The sequence below is a fragment of the Pan troglodytes genome, chromosome 1 (genome assembly GCF_028858775.2).
Source record: "Pan troglodytes isolate AG18354 chromosome 1, NHGRI_mPanTro3-v2.0_pri, whole genome shotgun sequence".
NCBI classification, from domain to species: Eukaryota; Metazoa; Chordata; class Mammalia; order Primates; family Hominidae; genus Pan; species Pan troglodytes.
This window is the reverse complement of record NC_072398.2, coordinates 68,620,727-68,635,852: the sequence shown is the minus strand read 5'-3', so window position 1 is coordinate 68,635,852 and position 15,126 is coordinate 68,620,727. Positions and strand designations below refer to the sequence as shown.

At 39.3% G+C, this 15,126-nt stretch overlaps 1 protein-coding gene across 1 annotated transcript in view; it reads right to left on the bottom strand.

The window, feature by feature from the left end:
- The window catches only part of ACBD6 (acyl-CoA binding domain containing 6), a 214,518-nt gene extending 199,735 nt beyond the window's left edge, over positions 1-14,783 (bottom strand). The window contains exons 1-3 of the mRNA XM_524985.8: positions 13,818-14,783; positions 7,282-7,346; positions 4,094-4,190 (exon numbers count right to left, since the gene is read on the bottom strand). Of these exons, the coding sequence (XP_524985.1) occupies positions 4,094-4,190; positions 7,282-7,346; positions 13,818-14,039 (384 nt within the window). The 5' untranslated portion in view covers positions 14,040-14,783. The remainder of the gene's footprint in view (positions 1-4,093; positions 4,191-7,281; positions 7,347-13,817) is intronic.
- Between the last annotated feature and the right edge of the window lie 343 nt (positions 14,784-15,126).

Here is a 15,126-nt window from a genome sequence, read left to right as displayed (position 1 = left end):
TGAATCTGGATAAAGGCCTTACAGAAGTTCCTTATATTATTCAAAACTGTAAAAACAAAACAAAAAAAAACTTACCCTCCCCCCAAAACAAAGGCAAAATAATTGCCTTAATTATAGTAGACATTGAACAATATATTCTTGACATAAGATGAAACACATAACAGAAAACATAGTTATTTTTAAAGATGAATTTTAAAGCATTGTTTTATACCTCAAGGTACCACAGAGCTTTGACAAAAATAGCTGCCTTGAATTTTTTACACGTATACATACACTTAAGTTTACACCTTATAGATATATTTCCAATATCAGCTGTAGAACAGATAGCAGAGTGGTTAACAACAGGGCTCTGGACTCATATAAATATAGGTCTAAATCCAGTGCCATCTTTTGTTAGTTGGCTTTTTTTTTTTGAGATGGGGTCTCACTCTGTCACCCAGACTGGAGTGCAGTGGTGCAATCACAGCTGACTGCAACCCTGAACTCCTACGTTCAATGGATTCTCCCACCTCAGTCTCCCAGGTAGCTGAGACTACAGGGCACACCACCGTGCCTGGCTAATTTTTTTGTTTTTTTTTTTAAAAATAGAGATGGGGTCTTGCTTTGTTGCCCAGGCTGCTCTCAAACTCCTGGCCTCAAGTGATCCTCCTGCCTCAGCCTCCCAAATTATAGGAATTATAGGAGTGAGCCACCACACCTGGCCTTAGCTGGCTAATTTTAGGCAAGTTACTAAATCTGTCTGTGTCTGAATTTCCTCGTTTTTGAAATGCAGATTATAGTAGTTTCTAACTGTGAAGACTTTTTGTGAAGATATCAAAAGACAATACATGTAAAGAACTCAGCACATTCAGGCCAGGTGCAGTGGCTCATGCTAGCTATTCAGGAGGCTGAGGCAGAAGAATTGTTTGAACCTGGGAGGCGGAGGGTGCAGTAAGCTGAGATTGTGCCACCGCACTCCAGCCTGGGTGACAGAGAGAGACTCCATCTCAAAAAAATAAAAAAAAACTCAGCACATTCAGAATGAGTGTTGTTCTTATTTTATTTTATTTTTTAGAATATCAAAAGAAAATTATTATTTAACCTAAAAGATAATGAACTAAATGCCAAATCTCTTCTGAGATGGAGGTTATGATCTGCCTCCTAACAGTTTAAAAGTAAAGACAAAAAAAAAAAGCCATGAGTCAAAGGGGACCAGCTCAGTGTTTAAACTAAAAACTAAAATGTAAATAAAAAATAAAATTCCTCCTTACAACTGGATTCCAATGTTAAAATACTTTTAGAATAGTATGTTATATATTCTTTTAATGTTATTTAATGTATTAAATATATTAATTTTTTTAAGTTTATTATTTAATGTATTAAATAATTAATTAAAGAATATGAAAGTGCCTTTGGTTCTGCTTGGTTTACTCAAGTGTATGTTCAATAGGTTAGATTTAAACATTTTTAAAAAGCATCCTCAACACCTGTTTGGAATCTGCAAGTCTTTTTTTTTTTTTGAGATGGAGTCTTGCTCTGTCGCCCAGGCTGGAGTGCAATGGCACAACCTCGGCTCACTGCAACCTCTGCCTCCCGGGTTCAAGCGATTCTCCTGCCCCAGGCTCCCGCATAGCTGGGACTACAGGCACTTGCCACCATTGCTGGCTAATTTTTGCATTTTTTAGTAGAGACGGGGTTTCACCATGTTGGTCAGGCTGGTCTCAAACTCCTGACCTCAGGTGATCCACCCGCCTCAGCCTCCCAAAGTGTTGGGATTACAGGCGTGAGCCACTGCGCTTGGCCTGCAAGCATTTTAAGAGTAATAGTTAACAAAATTTTACTGAAGTACTGAAGGTAAGAAATCATAAATTCTTTTATCAGAATTTATAAACTAAAATGCCTTCATAGGCCAAGCATCACCAATAGTGTAGTATAAATCAACAGGGAAGGATGAGAACACAGTGACTGGACCTGAAAAATACTCTGCCTAAAGGCACTCACATTCAAGTTTTGTTTCATTTCTAAACATTGTGCAACAGTTGTTCAGGCTGAGTTCAGCTCAGGGAGCACCTGTTTTGAGCACTGATTTTCAGATTTTAAGCCCTCAGAACCTTGAGAAACATATTTGTATGCATATTTGGTGTCTTATAAAAGATAATAAAATAGAAAATTTCTGAAAATGAAGACTCATGCACATCAGAAACATAAGGAAATTTCTCATGCCTATAATCCCAGCACTTTGGGAGGCCGAAGCGGGTGGATCACATGAGATCAGGAGTTCAAGATCAGCCTGGCCAACATGGCAAAACCCTATCTCTACTTAAAAAAAAAAAAGAGGCCAGGCGCAGTGGCTCACCCCTGTAATCCCAGCACTTTGGGAGGCCGAGGCGGGCAGATCACGAGGTCAGGAGATCGAGACCAACTTGGCTAACACGGTGAAACCCCGTCTCTACTAAAGATAAAAATAAAAATAAAAAAATTAACCGGGTGTGGTGGTGGACGCCTGTAGTCCCAGCTACTCAGGAGGCTGAGGCAGGAGAATGGCATGAACCCAGGAGGCAGAGCTTATAGTGAGCCGAGATTGCGCCACTGCACTCCAGCCTGGGCGACAGAGTGAGACTCTGTCTCAAAAAAAAAAAAAAAAAGAAAAAAGAAAAAAAATTTAAAAATTAGCCAGGTGTAGTGGTGTGCACCTATAGTCCCAGAGGCTGAAGTGGGAGAATCACTTGAACCTGGGAGGTGGAGGTTACATTAAGCCAAGATCCTACTACTGTGCTCCAGTCTGAGTGATAGAGTGAGACTCTGTCTCATATAAAAAAAAAAAAAAAAAAAAAAGGACATTTTTCAATGACTTCTAAAAGGCAGTCATATCATTAAAGATATCCAAAGTTGGTTATCTCTCCCACTTTGTACTCTTAAGATACATTTTTAATATGTCATAATATATAATCTTTTAAAGTTCCTAACGTCTGAGATTTTTAAGATTCCATGATTAATGGAACAAATTCCTTCATACCAGTAACAACTATGTACCCATGAAATTATGTAATTATTACAAAAACATTGAAAATTGTTTAATTCATTAACTGCTAAAATGTTTGGCCTTAATATTTTTATTGAAAAAAATTCAATTTGCATTTTTTACGTGGTACAATGCAACCTCTATCTCACTGAAATACCTGTTAATCATTTAACAATATTCTTAAATAGTAACCTCACCTTTATTAAATTCTTTCTAGATGTTCTCCAATAAGTATATGAGAAAAACAGGGTATATTTAAGTGAACAATATCCAATGCTTCCAAAGTCCAAAGCAATCCCTTTTCCTGCTGGATTCCCTAGCATTTACATTATTATTGTTTTATACTATTAAAGATATATATTTTGATATGTTTTATCTTCTCTATTACACTTTAAACTACATAATGGCAGAAATCATGTCTTATTCATCTTTTATCCCTAATAAGCATTTTGCCCTTGCATAAAAGGTGATCATAAAAACGAAATCCAAGAGTAACCTTTTTTCCAGCATGATAATCTCAAGTTAAACTCTTTCCAATTCTTATGTAATTCAAATTTTTCTGCTTTCAAAAACTCTGCAACTCAGAGAAGTTCTCAGCATCAGTAGCTGGTTATATTACTATTTAAGTAATTATTATTAATTTTTTTTATTTTTCTGAGATGGAGTCTCACACTGTCACCCAGGCGGGAGTGCAGTGGCCTGATTTTGGCTCACTGCAGCCTCAGCCTCCCAGGTTCAATTGATTCTCCTGCCTCAGCTTCCTGAGTAGCTGGGATTACAGGTGTGTACCACCACGTCCAGCTAATTTTTGTATTTTTAGTAGAGATGAGATTTCACCATGCTGGCCAGGCCGGTCTTGAACTCTTACCTCAGGTGAACCACCTGGCTTGGCCTCCCAGAGTGCTGGGATTACAGGTATGAGCCACCACACCTGGCCAGCAATTATTTTATTAGATAAATATTACAATAACTTTAAAATATTTCAAGAAAGTAAAACTTTAAGCATGTTACTTTAAGCTTAGTTTTAGACATTTATTTCAGAGAAGGATCATAAGTTTTTGGAAAGTATTATTTATAATCATTAAGTCTTACCTGAGGATTCCAACCTGGATCTAGTTTTTTAACTACTGCGATATATTCCTGCATTGCTTGGCTGGGGCTTGAATCACCAAGTGCTTTCCATGCTTCCCTACAATATGGAATATCCAAAATCGCCTGTCATTATGCAAATAACACAGACAGCATTTTTCTTATTATTAAAAAAATTGTATGCACATTTCAAGGGTCTCTGAATATAGAGATAATAAGCTATGGATAGAGAAGCTCTGTCTTTTTGCATTTACATTGGTCTAGAGCTATACAGACCTTATTGCCCTACCTAAGCAGCCTTTTCAGACATTTTTTTTCCTAATCGTCCTCCCCGTGAAATTTTAAAAACACAGATACAATGCATAGCTATTAAATTTTGAAAGACCACAAACCACTGTAATCTAAGATTTTATAATTTCCTCAAAGAAAATTTCACCCCTATTGAGGATGTATGATCTACAGACTAATAGAGATTATTCTCATAAATTAACTGTGCTTATGGCATTTTGGTCGTACAGAAACTAATCATCACATAAAAAACAATATTCCCAAGGAAAATGCATCAAACTTGTTACTAAGATACAAGAAATCCACCTTCCCTTTCTGCTGTTATCTCATCTATAAGCTTCTAGTAACTGATCCTGGGGACTTAGTCTGGGACTTCCAAAGTAAGGGATGGTGAGGGCAGAAATAAGAATACTGGCCAGGCTTGGTGGCTCATGCCTGTAATCCCAGCACTTTGGGAGGCTGAGGCAGGTGGACCACCTGAGGTCAAGAGTTTGAGACCAGCCTGGCCAACATGGTGAAACCCCATCTCTACTAAAGATAGAAAAATTAGCCAGGCGTGGTGGTGTGCGCCTGTATGTAGTCCAGCTACTCTGGAGGCCGAGGCAGGAGAATTGCTTGAACCTGGGAGGCAGAGGTTGCAGTAAGCTGAGATGGCACCACCACACTCCAGCCTGGGCAACAGAGCAAAATTCTGTCTCAAAAAAAACAAAAAAACAAACAAACAAAAAACAACAGCAACTAAAGAATACTAATGAGTAAGTTAGGGACTTCCTACAATATAAATGGCAAAAGCAACATTTTAGTCCTGAGCTTCCTTTTGGGTCATCTACCCCCCTGCCCCCCCAACAGACAGGCCTTCTTCTTGGTTTTTCCCTGCCAATTCTTTCTAAATTCCAACCAGTGTTTCTCGATTTCCCTGATTTGCTGTCAAACAGAACTCAATCCCACATTTTTTCACTACCTTCCTGCTTCTATGATGAATATAACATCTTTCTGAGGTTTTCTAAATTTATTTTCACTGAATTCCTTAAGAATTACTTATATGCATCATAACACTTCATCCCTAAATAGATCAGCTTACACAAACTCAGGAAATTTATCATCAATTACTATTATACAATATAGAGGCTATACATTCAGATTTTCCTGATTGTCCCAATAATGTCCTTTATGGCTTTCTTCTCCCACACCAGGAACCAATCAAGATCCACACACAGCATTGAGTTTCATGTATCTTCAGCGTTTTTGTCTTCCACATCGTTGGTATTTTTTAAGAGTCCAACTGTTTTATAACATATCCCTCAATTTGAATTTGTCTAATTGTTTCCTTACCTACAGTGTTCTTGCCAAAAATGATTAATCATGATTAGAATTGGGTTAAATTATTTCAGCAGAGTAATATATAGGTGACATGCCCTTTTCAATGCATCACACTGGGGGCACGTGATGTCAGTCTGTCCCATCATCAATAAGATTCATGGTTTGGTAACGGCAGTAACTGTCAGGTTTCTCTCTCATAATTAAAAAGTAAATGGTGGGTCAGCCTGTATAACCCACGGTTTTGCTCCCCAGTAGTTTTTCACCTAGCATTTTAACAATTTTCCTCAATAGTTTTTCTCTAACAGTTCCCCAATATTTTGTCATCTAATATTTAATCATTCGTTGATGTTCTTGCATAAACTATTATTATGGTGGCTATAAAATCTAAATTTTTTAATTGCTAAAAACAATGGAGAAACAGGCAAAGCACAGAAAAAAATAAAGGTATAAAATTTCATAAATTATAACAAAAAACTCAGAGTCAACGTTAACATCAGGTATTCTTTAGAACAGTAATAATGTGTTGGCTGGTTATCATCAACCAAAAAACTTGTGCAAGAATATAATCAATGCACTGCTTCCTTCACTGAGACTGTCCTATACAAAAAAATATCAGCTGAACTAAACAGTGTGGTTAGTGACATACGTGATTTATATCTGGGTTCAAGCTCTGTATCTCCTAACAGTTGGGTAACAAACGGTTGGCAGGCAGGAAATGTATCCAGGGGACCAGATTTTATGTGGGACTGCTCTAGAATGTAAAGTAAGAACCCACATTTTATCACTTCCTCTCTCTATAACGATATTTTACCTTTTTTCTTTTCTAACTCTACCTTCTAACCTTCTTTTAATTCCAGGGCTGATGCTCCAAAGCCTTCCCTTCTATAACTAAGATTCCCAGTTGTATGCAATTTCTCTTCTTTCACTTAGACAAGGTAAGAGAAGATAAGGTCTCATAAATGACAAGGGGGAACTTCTGAATTCTAAGTTTAAAAAGTTTGCAAAAGTATACTCTTTTTTTTATATATTCAGAGAAAAAGAGAAGTTAGTATCTGGTTTTGGCTTTTCACTGAATTTTTCCCTTCTTCCCAAGAGTACTATAAGCAGTTATTTACTGTGGCATGGGTGGGGCAAGGAACACAAGAGTAAGTAGCAAGAGACAGGGAGATAAAACTGGGACAAGGAAGATGGGTGAAAAATGGGGATTTATCCTGCTCTTCTGCCCTTCCCATCATTCTGGCCTTCTTCCAAAAATCCCTCCAGAGGGGAGAAGTGGTGATCCATCAGGGGCTGAATGACAGGAAAGGAAAATCTCAAGCAACAGCTCTCATGGTATTAAAATGTAAGGCATGTATGTCTGTTGTGAACCACTTATATTCCAACATGCTAGCATAAGAATCCTTCAGGAGACTGAGCTAAAAGTAGATTTCTTTAATCTCTCCCAATTGCCTGTCATTAGTACAATCTACAGCAGAGAGAGAGATTAATATAAAAATAATTCTTTAATCAGCTCACTGCTTTCTAATTCCTAAACACCTAAGCCATTTCCAACAACCTCATTAAAGATTCCAAGAATTTCTTACCATTTTTGCTTTCCTTCAAAATCAAAGAAGCTTGGTTTAGGAGTATTACAATTTCCAACTTTGACCTAAATGAGGGAAGGAAAATCAAGAACTTATTTTTCAAAGAAATGTCTGGGAAACTTTTCCTTTTCAAATGTATTATGTATATTCAGTAACCATAGGTTGGAAAATATTTGCATCTATATGGAATAGCAAAATTTAACATTCTTTGCCAAAGCAAACAAAAACAACCAAACAGAATCAAACATTACATACAGCCTACTTTGGCTTACTGCATAAAACAACTATTATCTAATACTGTAATACAGAAAAACTGTGATAAACGGTTGCATTTCGAAGTTAGTAGACTATATATAAGACAAGTTATCAATATAGATTATATACTCTTTATTACCATGTATAAAGTAAAAGAATTTTTAATATGAAATTAATAAGGTTTAGAATTCATAATTTATCAGAATTCATAACACTGTTTCTTCATGCTGATTCTCATAACTCTATTAGCATTTTAACTCTCCAAAATTCCAGGGAAAACAGTGTACTACTTTTAAAGTGCCCTATTATGAAATTCATCAATATAAATTTGGATGCCAAAAGCCATGCAAAAAATTTCAGGGGTTCTCAAAAACACAATTCTGTTTTTCTACGATAGTATTATCATCTTTTGTTTGAGGTCAATACTTAATTTTAATCCTCAAATGACATTTGTAGTTAAACTGCACAGTGAAATTTTCATAGAGAATAAGCATAAATGAAATTCACACAAGTGCAGAATTCACTATACAGGCCCTGATTCCCACTGCCAGAAGTCATCTTCCTCCCTTATGAACTCTTAGAGCATTTACTCTATATATCTTTTATGGTACTTTTCACTTTTTCTACCATGTGTTTAGAAAGTTTTGTGTAAAGTCTCATCTTTCTATTAGAATAGAGCCTGTAACTGTTCTTAACTCATCCACAGAACCTATCTACTTCTCAGGGATTTTCCCACTGTTTCCCATTACTCTAACTGATGCCTTCATCTAACCAGAATGATCTACTGACTGCCTTAGGTATTCCTAGTTCAGGGTTTTGCTTGTTACTCCACTCACCTGAAATGCCTTTTCTTTCCTCAGCTTTTCAAGATGCTGCACGACCTTCCAGTTCTACTCAAATTTCAGATTCTAAGAACCCTTTCAGTCTACAATGATCTCATCTACCTCTGAATTCATAACAATTACCACCTCTATCATTTGCTTAGCGATTAATTGCATGGCCCTATGCTGTTATTAAAATGTATACTTACATAGAAGCAGCCCTGTTATGATGGAATAGAGAGAAGAAAGGGTGAAAAAGAAGGAGCCACATTTCTTGAACAATCACGATAGACCAAACACTTCACATATTTTATCTCAAATGGGCCAAAAAAAAAAAAATCCTGCTAGGTATGCCATCACAAACTCATTTTATAAATGAAGAGAGAAGCTCAGGAGGGTTGTCTCAGTTCACACATTAGTATATCCTGAATTAGTAGTCCGGATTTAAATCAAAGAGTGTTTGACTCCAAAGCTCAATATCCCTTTACTACATCATTCTCTCTTAAATGCTAAATAGAGTCTGGGCTTCAATTCTGGACTCTCTAAAATCACATGAACTACCAGACTGTTAGAAATAATATATGAGATAAATTATACAAACTTTAAGACATAAAAATAACAATTATAACTATTTTTGTTTTTTATCCAGACACTATCCAGTGGCAGAAACAAATGCCAATAGTTCTCCATTTCTCCTATAGTAACAGAAGTCTCAGCTGGACACATGATCATCCGGCTAAACATTATACATGGCCATCCAACTTCTGCCTAGGTTCTGGGGACTGGATGTGTGGAAGAGTGATACAAATACCTTTCTTAAAAAGAAAAGGAGCTTGTCTTCCCCTTTCCCTTTGCTCTGGATAGGATATACATGTGGTGATGGTAAGCCACCTCTGACCATGAAAAAGGAACTTAGGGCAGCAGTTTTCAAATTTTTTAGTCTTGTAATCCCTTTATACTCTCAGAAATTAAGGATCCTAAAGAGCCATCATTTATATGGGTTATATCTATCGATATTTACCACATTAGAAATTAAAACTGGGACATTTAAAAAATGTGTATTCATTTAAAAATAATAAACCCATTAGATGTTAACATAAATAACATTTCATGCAAAATAACTACATATTCTAAAAAAATTAGTGAGAAAAGTAGCACTGTTTTATATTTTTTAATTTTTTTAATGTCTCGCTTAGTAGAAGCCAGTTGCATTTGCATATCTAATGCTGCATCCAGTCTACTGCAATATGTTGTTTTGGTTGAAGTATATGAAGAAAATTCGGCTTCACGCAGAAATGTTGTTAGAAAAAGAGAGAAGTATTTTAGCAGCATTTTCAGATAATTGTAGATATTCTTCTTTGATACTATGCCAAAACCTAACAGATGGTAGTTTAAGGTCAGTTGCAACGAGGAATCTGAACTCATATCAATGAATTTTTCATACTGTTAACACTGAAATCCATTGGTCTGACTTGCACTTTGAAAGGCATCTTTTACCAACACATAATTTGTAACATCATTCCATGAAATATTTAGAAAATATGGTTTACTGAGTTACACAGACTTTTCAAATGTTGACACATTTCATGATATAATAGCAAACGTTCACATTCATGACTGTCACCACTTATCTCATCAAAAAAAGTTTTTAAGTACTGGTAAGCTGTCAAGCTCATGGTGGCAGATACAGATTTTCCAAATTTCTCATTTTCACTTGAAGGTTCAAATGTTATTACTGGCAACAAACACTTTGAGTTGTTTTCCTTGAAGTGACAGGCTTATTTCGTTCATTTTTAAGAAACTACCTGCCAAATACCCAAATTTGAGTAGGTATAATTATCTGTGAGTTGTTCTGTTAAGTAAAAATGGAAAAGAATATAGTTCATTTTGCGACTCAGAAATTACACAAGTGCTTTTCCTCAAAATAGTTAATTCAGTATGCAGCAGAAGTACTTTGTGTGTACTTCCCATCTCATCACACAAAAATGTAAGACTTGACTCAAGGGTTAATATTTAATAAAGTAGTATTAAGGCACGGTGGCTCATGCCTGTAATCCCAGCACTTTGGGAGGCCAAGGCAGGTGGATCACCTGAGATCAGGAGACCAGCCTGGTCAACCATGGCCAACATGGTGAAACCCCATCTCTACTAAAAATACAAAAATTAGTCAGGTGCGGTGGCAGACACCTGTAATCACAGCTACTCGGGAAGCTGAGGCAAGAGAATCGCTTGAACCTAGGAGGCGGAGGTTGCAGTGAGCCCAGATTATGCCACTGCATTCCAGCCTGGATGACAGAGCAAAACTGTCTCAAAAAAAAAAAAAAAAGTATTATTAAACAGTATCTTATGAAGTCAACAGGAATTCACAAATTTTCATTACTCTCCAGTTTTCACAGCTGTCAATTAGCTATCTTTAGGAGGGAGAGTGTAGGCTGATGTAAAGAAGGACCAAAAAATTGTTCATTCATTTGATTTTGTTGAAACTTTATTAAAAGATTATTTTGAAGCCATAGGCTTATCTGAGACTAATAAAGCTATGATGCTAAGTTTAGAGTTCTCCCTGAGAAAATAAGGTTCATATTTCAGCTTATTTTTATTATCTTCCTGCCAACAACCTCATCCAGCCTACAAAATAGCGTGCTATTCTGAATACAAAACGTTATTTTATAAATTTTGATCCAATATGCAGAAATGATATTGGACTTCCAACTTTATTATTCTATCAAAGATGCTATTCTTAACACTATCTCACAATTTTGTCAAAAATATTTAGGAGATTGATGAAAACTGTGGCCCAGTGTCATATATAAGTAAGCATATTATTCTCTAACAATGCAGAATTTTATTTTCAGATACAGAATATCTCTAAACACCATAAAGTCAAGTTCTTGAAAGGATGAGGGACATCCCTCCTTCATCTTATCTGGATGAAGTGAGTATGCCTGAGACAAAATGGTTCCCAAGTCAATAGGTGACTACAGTTCACTGATGACTTAGAAATATAGTATTTAATAATGACACCAATATCAATAAATAAAGATATGTCCTAGAACGAAAAATAATATTTTCTAGGGAATTTGGGGAAAATCAGTCTCATACTGCCCAGAGAATCATCAGACATATTACAGGTCCTAAAATATGATTCTCAGTAAATATTTGTTAAATAATCAAAAGTTTCACTCTAATGTTATTAGGACAAAGTATAACAAATGACCAAAGAGAAAACAGATATCTACAACTTTTCCAAGAAAGCTAATTCCAAGGCCAATTTGGAGGTAATTTTCATTCAACACTATAATTTATACCATTTGTTCCTACAGCTTTCTCTCTCAGGTCACATTAACTGATATTCATAATAATGACCATCAACCTTCAAAACAAGGTTCATTTTTACTCAGTACATCCAGTTTAAGAACACAGTGGGGCTGGGCATGCGGGATCATGTCTGTAATAACAGTACTTCAGGAGGCGTACGCAGGAGGATCGCTTGAAGCCAGAAGCTTCAAGGCTGCAGTGAGCTATGAGTGTGTAACTGCCCTCCAGCCTGAGCAACGAAACAAGATCCTGTCTCTAAAAAAACTTTTTTAGTTAAAAAAAAACAACAACAAAAAGAACACAGCAGGGCCTCTCCCCCAACTTATTTTTCCTTTAACAAATACAGGGGAAAATATGTAACTATGTCAAGAGGCAAAAAGAAAAAAAGGTTACACATTTTTAATAAAACAAAATAGGCTATTATCCAGAATTTCCTTTCCTCTAGTGTTTCAAAGAGCTGTAATTTTCCTGAACTGTTATTTAACTCTTGTCAGCAATTTTTCAGGTATGTTCAAACCTAGACTCCTCAAGTACTTTAAGTCTCTTAAAGCAAATGTTGGCGGGGCGTGGTGGCTCACACCTGTAATCCCAGCACTTTGGGAGGCCAAGGCAGGCAGATCACCTAAGGTCAGGAGTTCAAGAACAGCCTGGCGAACATGATGAAACCCCGTCTCTTCTAAAAATACAAGAAATTAGTCGGGCATGGCAGCAGGCACCTGTAATCCCAGCTACTCGGGAGGCTGGGACAGGACAATCGCTTGAACCGGGGAGGTAGAGGTTGCAGTGAGCTAAGATCCAGCCACTGCACTCCAGCCTGGGCAACAGGAGCAAAACTCCATCTCAAAAAAAAAAAAAAAAAAAAGTGTCAGCCAGGTGCAGTGGCTCATGCCTGTAATCCCAGCACTTTGGGCAGGTGGATCGCCTGAGCTCAGGAGTTCAAGACCAGCCTGGGAAATGTGGTGAAACCCAGACCCTCTGTAAAAAAAAAAGTGAGTGTCATGATGTTTTTGCTTCTCTGCATTCTCTGTAGGCATTATACCCAAGTGTCTTGCACATAAAAGCTGCTGAACAAATATATGTTGCTTATGATAAAGCAATTATTTTCCTTCTGGTATCAACCAATGTCACCCTGAATTATAAATTAAACGTGTCTATACACCTCCCTATTTCCAGGTAAAGTTCACAGCCTTAGACTGAGTCAGGAGCTACAATCCAGTTCTGACTGATGTATTTGTATGACCCTAGGAAAGGTGCCTACTCTCTATGGCCTTCAGTTTCCTTTACTGTAAAAGAAGGGCATTATTTCCTCTGGTGTTCATAGCTCTAAAATTTTTAGATTGTATCAAACAGAAAGGAAGACATACTCAACGAAAACATACATCAGAGATATTTAGGATTTTATAAAAATCACAATAAAAGTTGTAATACTGCATTTTGCATCGCATCACATTATTATTATTATTATTTGAGGTGGAGTTTCTTCGCTCTTGTTGCCCAGGCTGGAGTGCAATGGCGCACAATCTTCGCTCACCGCAACCTCCGCCTCCTCAGCCTCCCGAGTAGCTGGGATTACAGGCATGCGCCACCACGCCCGGCTAACTTAGTAGAGACGGGGTTTCTCCATGTTGGTCAGGCTGGTCTCCAACTCCCGACCTCAGGTGATCCTCCCGCCTCGGCCTCCCAAAGTGCTGGGATTACAGCCGTGAGCAACCACGCCCAGCCCTGCATCACATTATTACAATCCTATTATCTTTTTGGATCTCTATATAGTTTTATTAACTTTACCGTATTTACTTCCATGTGGCCCTCTGGGAAAGAGTAAATGAATGATATATCTCATTTTATCTTCATTTTGTAAAGGTTCTTGGGCTGGTAAAATGCAAGATCACTGAATAAGTCAGAGAAAAAAACAGAAAAACAATGTCCAGTGTCCAGCTAAATAAACATCACTCCTAGGAAAGCAAACATCTTGTCCACGTTCAGGATGATGCTCATCCCCAGCAGATGGTCAAAAAAAACCAAAACAAAATACACATACACAAGCTTCATTACACCTAGCTATTAACCATACATGCTTGCTATCAGTTGTTGAGGAAGAAGGCTCCGTGTCTTTCTCCCCCATCCACCCTCTCCCTGCTACTTTACCTGTTTGTACCTGGCATACAGGTACAAGAGCTGCTCCCTGCTGGCCACCTGAATCAGGCCTTGCAGGTGCGCGGCAGCCTTCTCAAACAGCTCGGCCAGGCAACTGGTCTCCTCGATCTCAGGGCTATGGGGGAACTCCACCTCCCCGGAGTCGTCCCCTGAGCTCAGCTCTCCACCGCTGTCGCCGGTGATCGCCCCCGCGGGCAGGAATGATGAGGCCATGTCTCCTTGCTCGCTCCGTCCCTCTGTGTCCGGTCTGTCCTCCTTGGATTGGGTGTAAGGCCGGCTTGGAGGCCTGGCCCACCAGTCTGGGTCGCGAGCCTGAGCTCCAGTCGGACCCAAGCTCAGTCGCGGCGTGCTCCCTCACGTGACCCTGCTCCCTGCCCACTTCTACTCCCTGGGCGTGCAGAGCAGGCTCCTCGACCCTCTGCCGCTCTGCCCAGTCGACCCGGTCTCCTCCGGCTTCCCTCCGGCCAAAAGCGCGCTCAAGCTCGCCTCAGGCCCCTCCAACGGAACAAGAGTCGAGGGGCAGTGAGGCCGGGATGCGTGCAAGCGCGGGGCGCGGCTGGCGCTGGGACGTGGGGGCGGGGCGGCGTGCGTGCCAGCGGCGTGCGCTTCTGTGAGGCCTGCTCTGCGCCGGCGGGGAAGCGTGGGCGACGCTACGCTGGACGTCCTTCCCTGCCGGGGGAGAGAAAGTGCCGTCAGCTGTAGGGGCGTCTTTTAATCGTTTCGCTGAAATTAGCAGTCCCGAGCTCCGGAGCCCGCCACCGGGATGGGCCCCCGGGGGTGGGGGAAGGAGGCCGTTTGTGTGGTAGTGTAGCGGTGAGAGCGGAGTCGCGGGAAACGCGGGGCTGAGGACTGAGGTTCCGCCTGCCCCAGACTGTGCGCCCCAAGCGCCCCCAAACAGCCCTGCGCGCGGATCTGTTGCGTGCGCGTTGGGCTCTGTGTTGAATAATGAAAAACTGCGAGATGGGGCTGTCCCGCCTTACTGTGTGACTGATGAGTGGAATCACTGCTCTGCGTGTTTCGCTCTCCACACCTTCGGAGCCCGCACCTCTCCGGGCCGTGAATAATAGGGTTTGGGGAGTGCGGGGCGCGCCTTAGCCCAGTTCTCATCCCGAGCTGTGTCTTTGACACTGTGCTTTGTAGACACTATACAGTGAAACCAGAAGTACGGCACAGTTCGGCCCTAGAGGAATGCACAAAACTATTTTTTTAACTGTAACATTATGAGTGGTTATGTCCTAAATGTTAAACACAACGACGCACTATATATTCATTTAGTATTCAAAACAATGTAATAAGCACT